Source organism: Madurella fahalii (assembly GCF_045866475.1).
Source record: "Madurella fahalii IFM 68171 DNA, scaffold_1, whole genome shotgun sequence".
Lineage (NCBI taxonomy): Eukaryota > Fungi > Ascomycota > Sordariomycetes > Sordariales > Madurella > Madurella fahalii.
The window spans coordinates 9169662-9177049 of record NW_027263971.1 but is presented as its reverse complement, the minus strand read 5'-3'; the positions used below and the strand labels follow the sequence as shown (position 1 = coordinate 9177049).

Genomic DNA, 7388 nt, shown 5'->3' with positions numbered 1-7388 from the left:
GGTGTGTGGAGGGTGCCGCGAGGAATGCACCGTGTTCTGAGGTAACGCGCATTGCATTTCTCGGCCAGTTTCTGGTTCAAGGTTGTGATGACTGCAGCGACGACCCACCGCTCACGAGGACATGACGAGAGGACAGGAACAAAAGGAACAAACCGTCAGACAAGAAAAAAGAAAATGAGAAATCTGGAGCGCGTCCTTGCCTTGGATCCCTGCTTGCTTCTCGCACGCTTGGCCCTGTTGATGGTGGTCGATTGGACGGCCGCCTGGATGGCCACCTGGTTGGGCAGTCCCTGCCCTTTCCTCCAGATGACCTCCCGCTTCACATTCAAGCTTGTTTCCCAGTTCTACAGATGTTCCGTTGCCAGCCGGGAACGACACGACCCTCGATCTGGGCCCCTCTTCATGTTGCATGCATGATGCGTGTGCTTGGCTGTGACGGCAATTCAGTCTCCTGCCTCGGGTGTTCGGGTTCTTCCTGTCCATAGAGCTCGCTACGTAGACGGCCATTCTTGGGTGCTGTGCGACTTGTGCATATGATCGAAGGGTGTGCGAGGCTCGTATCGCTGGACTCGCTTTTCACTTGTTGTCAGCCAGGCGAATTAGCTGGGACGGAACGGAGCGGGAGAGGCATACACGGCCTCTGGAGATTACTACTAGTACACATACAAATTTGTCGGCCCGGCTCCCCCCCTCAGGCGATCTAGAACACGGTACATACCCATACCGCCCGTACATCAAGTACTGTACGCAGCGCAACTGAAAGGCAGGCAACAGCTTTCGAGGGCGGGGTCGTCAGCTTCGGAGGGGCAACCAACACGGGACAGGAATCTAGCCGCAGAGGTGCTGCCACATGCAGCCCCATACCTGTGCGAGATTTTTGCTTTTGCAAGATCGATATGTGAGTTCGGGCAGAGATGCAGACCGAGGTTTTAGGCAGTGCCGGACTGGTCTCCGTAACAACTTTCCAGGGCTGGCTTCCAAACCAACTCGAGAGGGGCACGACGACTCGGTCAACGCTCGCGCATCAAATGTCCGCTTTGGGCTGGTACGACAGCCACTTACAACTCACTAATGCCTTGCCCATGCCGCCAGACCTGCCGGTAAAGCACCGACGTGCATACGTTAATCCCTTGCGTCTTTGTCGTCTTTTGTTTTTTTGCGAATAGCGACCGTCAGGCCGAAATTCTGTCCGACGTTAACGTTACTTGGCACAGCGATTGGACTCGGTGGCGCTCACTGTTGTGGAAAGCGAAAAGTCTTGGCGTCTTGTCCTGGCAAAACTTGTCGAGTCAGGAAATGGTTCGTATTTTCTCATGTTCTTTTCGCGCCACTGCCCAATGCGTTTGTTAACTGCATTGGGGCATCGCCCTATGAAACTTTGGTGTCGAGTACAAATACACAACACCGTGCCTTTGCGATGACTGCCCAACTGGAAGATAACAGAACGAACCTAAGTGACGTAGTGCCGTGCGTACACTACTACTACCCTTGGCGCTTCCGCCTTGCTGGGCCTCGGATCATACTAATGCGGTATTTGCATTCGATCAAGGAGCCGATCAACGCCATGTGACTTTTTGAGGGGCTTGCCGCTTGGTTCACTGCTAGAGAAAAATTACGACACGTAACCTGGCGGTCTTGGACCTTCCGGGAGCCGCTCATTCTAGGGCCCACGGAGCACTCGCCGACAGAGCAGGCAGGTAGGTGATTACTCTTTCCCTGGGCAGACCCTGGAGCCCGTCGTATCAAGTGGAAAGGAGCGAGGAAGAAACATGGGTCCGTATAGCATTTGATTTTTGAACAGTAGGCCGTTTCCGCCCCTGTCATACTCGGTTTCCCGGGCTGTCTGCTCACGCTGCGACACGGCTTACGATATTATCCTGGCGAGGCCTGTGTGGTCATCCTCACTCACTTCGGGGACACCAAATAAAGCTTATTATCCCCCGACGGAAACGTTGTCTGACAACAATCTGACCATGGAAGCGGCGAGATGTTTTAGCAAATGCAGGTTGAGAGCGTTTTAGCGAGGTGGGCTTCATCGGATCGAGTCGACGCCGTCCGGCAGTGCTTGCCAACCCACCTATTCCTGCATCTCCCATGCTTATCTTGAGGCGGGTAGAGAAGCGGTGTCATCGGCCGGTTGCAGCAAATGGCCTGACTAGCTCCAAGTCGCTTGCCTGCCTGGTCACACTCGCTCACGTTTCGGTGTTTCGATTTGTGGTTATCTGTCGATCGTTTTGGCCCCCAAATGCCGTTCCGAGAGCCGTTCGTGTGGCGCATAACGCAATGTGAGGCCTCGTGGGGGAGAGAGAATGAGACACGGAGAGAGAGTATGGGCTTCTGGTGTGCAAGAACGGCACAGCAAAATGCCCGTTGGCACGCGAGCGTCATCGCTGTCAGCTGAGCTGTATCTGTCTGAGAGTGCAGTGGCGGGGAAGCATTGGATCTCAAAAGGACTTCTTTTCCTGGCTTTGATCCCGGCTCCTGCGGCCCCAGCTGCGACCCGGGCTGCTACCGCCTCGGCGGGTTCTGCAGTACATAGATACAATACGCGTGTACCTGACCCCAGGCAATACCCTACGTATCCCAACCTGGAAGCACTGCGAAAAGAACCATGGTGAGACCCGTAGGATGCTCCACCTAATGAGCTCGACGATAGACGACTTGATATTTTGTACAGACCCGCCTCCGGATTTAGAAGTGAGTGCGACCGACGTAGCTGATGCAAACTGCCCGTTGGTGCATAGAGGTACCTGTACGGTAATTACCTTTTCGAATCCATTTTATTACGGATGAACCATGTGCATGTACTGTAACAGACCTACAGAGGCTGCGGCCAAAAGCGAACCCTCCTGTTAGTGCTGGCCGAATCGATGTGTGGATAAATCTAAGAACGAGCCCAGTTGTACTGTATTTGTACCTGCTATTCACCACTCTACAGCGGAATATGGCCCCTCAACGTCAGGGGTCCATTCTGGGCACCCGCGTCCATGATCTATCGTCGCTCCAACGTGGTAACTCTCTGTTAGAACAGGCTCAAGGGAACCCTTGATGTTGACTGAGTTGCCTTATGCCGATTCCCTAAACAAGGGTACAGGCCTGGGAATTTTGTGGATCGAGCTTAAAGCCGAGACCCAGTGATCTCAGGGGACCCTTGATCCTGTTCCCGACGGAGAGTTGGCTAGCTCGGCGCGACGATGGATCCTAGAAGTGGTTGCCTGTTTGGAAGAAGGATGTGGTCCGCGCTCACTAACAAGCTGGCCAACTGTGTATCCGGAAGTCCCAGCTACACGTATTTGTAGGGTAACTCACTTGTGAATGAAGGCCAGGCATTATGCGAACTTGCTCAAGTTGATGAAAAATTTGGGTTGCTCTGCGCCTTGACCGAGTCTAGTGTACGGCTCTCCTCTTCCCCTCCAACTCTGGCTTCGGAAACCAACAGACGACGAGCGCCCCGCCCACGGGCCCGTACCGGCCCAATCCTAAACACCGGAACACCCGACCGTTTGCCACCGCCGCCGTCCGTGAGCATCTATGCGCCGATGATCATTCCTTAGTAACCACAACAACCAAACAACCGGCACGGCCCGTCGACACCTTGATTCTTTGCTCTTGCGCATCTAAACAACGAACCCCGTCTATTCAGCCATCCAACATCGTTTGTCAGCAAACGCGTTACACGCTAATACCCGAGCACTGAGCACAACGAAGTAGGCGTTACTGTCCTCCTCATCGCAAGGTACGTCACGGGCACGATTGCCCCAGCCGCGCTGGGTATCAAGCTTGCTTGCATCACAGCTGCCCACATCCTCTCTCTCTCTCTTCTAGAGAGAGAGAGAGAGACGGAACGGCGCCGAATGCTGGGAGGAATGCTGGGAATGAGTGGATCATTTGAGTTTGGGGCAGCAGACGGATGGCGGCTCGGTTTTTCTTGCGTTCATTCCATTTTGGTCAGTTCGGTCGGATCCGCTCCAGCGTTTGACCGTGTACCCACACGCACGCCCGCACCCGCGCACCCGCACGCCCGCACACCCACAACGCCCGCGCACGCGCATCTGAGCAACTGCACCCGTTTTCCCTTTCCCGCTTCCCATGTTTCCCCCCTTGTCGCTGTCTGACAGCGCCTCCTTGGTTCCCCACTGCGGGCGATCGAAAACCGCTAAGACACTGGTTTGATCGTGCGGGAGAGCTGATTCGCTGCAGCACACAGGCCCTGCTTTGGTGTGTTTTATTTCCACTCCAGGGGGTCAACCCGCCCAACGACGTATGATACCGTATTTCATTGCTCCTACCTAACTTGGCCCTCTTTTAATTTATTTATTTTTTTATATTCTTTTTTCTTTTTTTTTTTTTTTTTCTTGTTCTCATTTTTTTCTCTCTTAAATCCCTACCCTTTTCAGCCCGCTCGCCTCTCCAACCCGCATCTAACTTCGGACCCAGACCGTCAGCGACAAGGGAACTCCCGCTCATTGATAAAGGCTCGGCTCCCGTCCCGACGTAACCTACATCATTGCCCGCTCTTCTCCCTATTCCGAGATTCATTGGGGCTCCTCTTTGCCCCTCCCTCCCTTTCATACGTGCTGTCACCACCTATTTATACATCCATCCTGCTGCTCTCGCCCTGGAGTCAGCCTGTCTAACGACGTACGATACCGTATTTCATTGCACCTACCTAACTTGGCCCTTTTTTAAAATTCCTTTTTTTTTTGTATCTTTTTTTTTTTTTTTCCTCATCGTTTTTCTTGAATCCCTGTCCCTTTCAGCCCGCATCTCCATCCACACTAACTTCGGACCCAGACCCGTTAGCGAAAAGGGAACTCCCGCTCATTGATAAAGGCTCGGCTCCCGTCCCGACGCAACCTACCATCATTGCCCACTCTTCTTCCCATTTCGAGATCCATTGGGGCTCATTCCGCCTTTCTCACCCGACCCTCTAGGTTTTCGCACTTGCAACATTCATCAGGCCTTGCTCGTCCCGAGTCTGCCTGCTCGGAACAGGCAACCACCGCGCGGTGTCCAACTCTCCCCGGGTCGGTGGGTATCAACTGGTCAGCATCGGTCAGCGTCAAGGGCTCTTCCCGCCTTACCACCCGACCCCACTAGTTTTGCGCCCCGCCACGCTGGCCTGACAACCATTTCATCTGGACCTTGGGGACCTCTGCTGCAACTGCTTCAAGGCAGCTGCATCACTCGTTGAGCCCTGCTCTGCTATTCCGCTTCTGCTTGCCATCGCGGAGGCCGTGAGCGCAGGTTCGTCATCTCTGGATCGTATTCTAGACAAGGCAGTCGTCGAAACTCGCCACCCCTTGGCTGGTGGAAAAACCCCCTCTTCGTTCAGGAGCCGCCTGGAGCACGTCGTAATATGGCAGACGACTATCGGAGAGGAAGAGGGGAACCCTCACGAGACAACCCAGGAGATTTGCGTTACCCCCCCATCGCTGAGAGTGACGATCGGAGGTATCCGCCGCCGGTCGCTTCAGACAGCATGACTTCATTACCCCCAATTCCGTACCAGCCTCTGGCCGGGGCCTATCAGTCGGACCAGCGATTTCAAGATCGGGCGTATCCGTCAGATCCAAGACATCAATCAGAGCAGAGGAGCTGGCCTCCAGACACCTCGGGCTCCAACGGCTATCCTCCCCAGTCGGATCCGCGCTATCCCCCCTCATTCCCCGGTCCGGATCCGCGGCAGTACGACGACCGGAGGCAGTACGACGACCGGAGACAGTACGATGACCGCAGGCCGCACGATGACAGGAGGCAGTATGACGACCGCAGGCAATATGATGATTCGAGATTGTACGACGACCAGAGACCGTACGACGATCAGAGGCAGTACAACGACCGGAGGAGTTATCCCGACCCGTATTACGATCAACAGGCGGCCCCAGGGAGAGGCGGCGGGTACCCCCCGGACTACTACCGATATCCGCCAAGCGGTTATCCATACGCGATGGCCCCGCCTCCGCCGCCGCCCTCTCAACCACAAACCGCGCCGAGGCAGCGGACGTCAATCGCCTGCCGGTACTGCAGAAAGAGAAAGGTAACGCCCGACTCCAATCGCTAGGCGGCAAGCTAGGTTCCAGGGCGGCTGCTAATCAAGTTACCTGAATAGATCCGATGTAGCGGTTATGCCCATACCATGAACGGTAAATGCGCCAACTGCGACAAGCTTCACATCGACTGCATATTCCAGCCAGTCTCGTCCAATTCCTCCGCAGCATTTGTCCCCGTGTCGGCTGTCCCGGGGGGGGTGCCACCCGGAACGCCGCTCTATGGAGCATACGGCCAACCGCTACCCCCATCAAGAGCTCCAGGCCCCCAAGCTCGCGCTTCTTACGCGCAGCAGTATCCGCCTTCTGACTACGCTCCTCCTATGCATTCGCCCACGGCAGGATACCCCCCCTACGACGATAAAGACGCCGGGCGTCGGCGGACGCGCCCGCCGGAGGAGGAGCATAGCTCAAGGCCGGGTCCGCCCAACTATCCGGTGGATGACGACCCCCGTAGGCGGTCTCCCATCTCGGTTAATGGCAACGGTACGCCTCCAGCAGGTTACCACCCGTATCAGCAAGGTTCCTACGGCCAAAATGGATCTCCTACTCCCACCCGAAGGGGTTCCAGTGGGCCCCCGCCACCTCAGTCCCAGTCGCAACCTCCGCAAGGCCCGCCGCCACTCCAGCCACAGTCTCAGCTTCCACTTCAGCCCCAGCCGCCTTCCAGTGGCTACTCGAACCCAATGAGCCTGGATAATTTGATAGGGCGGGAGCGTCCGGTAAGCGACATTGATCAGCGCATGCTTGGAAGATTGAACCGGCTGTCTTAACCCACGGGAATGGACGTGAAGACGGTAGAATGGAATTCAAAGCCCATGGTTCATATGGGATAATGTCTCTATGGGGAGTGTTGCTTGGCGAGATCCGCAGAAGCATTGGAAGTTGAGCTTTCCTTGAGTTCCAATATATCGGCCAACTCTACGATAGCCGACTGACCGGGCTTCCCATTCGCAGCTATAATTCAAGTGTGTACCCGCAACTCGTCAAATTTTTTTTTTTTTTTTGCTCTCTCTTTTCCTTTTGCTATTTCGGTCAGCGTAACTGCATGTGTGATCTCCCTTAATTTTTTTCGCGACTCAGACGAGGCGGGAAGCAAGAATCATTCCGGCGGCGTAACAGCTTTAAGCAGCCGGGTCTCTTTCCTTCATGCCATAGCGATAGCCGTTAGTGTTCCAATTCACCCTTTGCCGGACTAGAGGCGCCGGCCGTTCGCAAAGCCGTATTTTCACCGTTGGTATCTTTGGGCGGGTGTCATCATTACGAGTTTGTTTTCTCCTTTTTGCCTTATTCTTTTCAATTTCCTTTATAATGTCTATATATATATTATTTTCTTCT

At 54.8% G+C, this 7388-nt stretch overlaps 1 protein-coding gene across 1 annotated transcript; it reads left to right on the top strand.

The window, feature by feature from the left end:
- Window positions 1-5359: 5359 nt before the first annotated feature.
- On the top strand, window positions 5360-6823 carry MFIFM68171_02494 (uncharacterized protein; the record flags this gene model as incomplete). Its single annotated transcript, XM_071057916.1, has 2 exons — window positions 5360-6040; window positions 6113-6823. The coding sequence occupies 2 exons, from the start codon at window positions 5360-5362 to the stop codon at window positions 6821-6823; spliced, it is 1392 nt and encodes a 463-aa protein (XP_070914017.1).
- Between the last annotated feature and the right edge of the window lie 565 nt (window positions 6824-7388).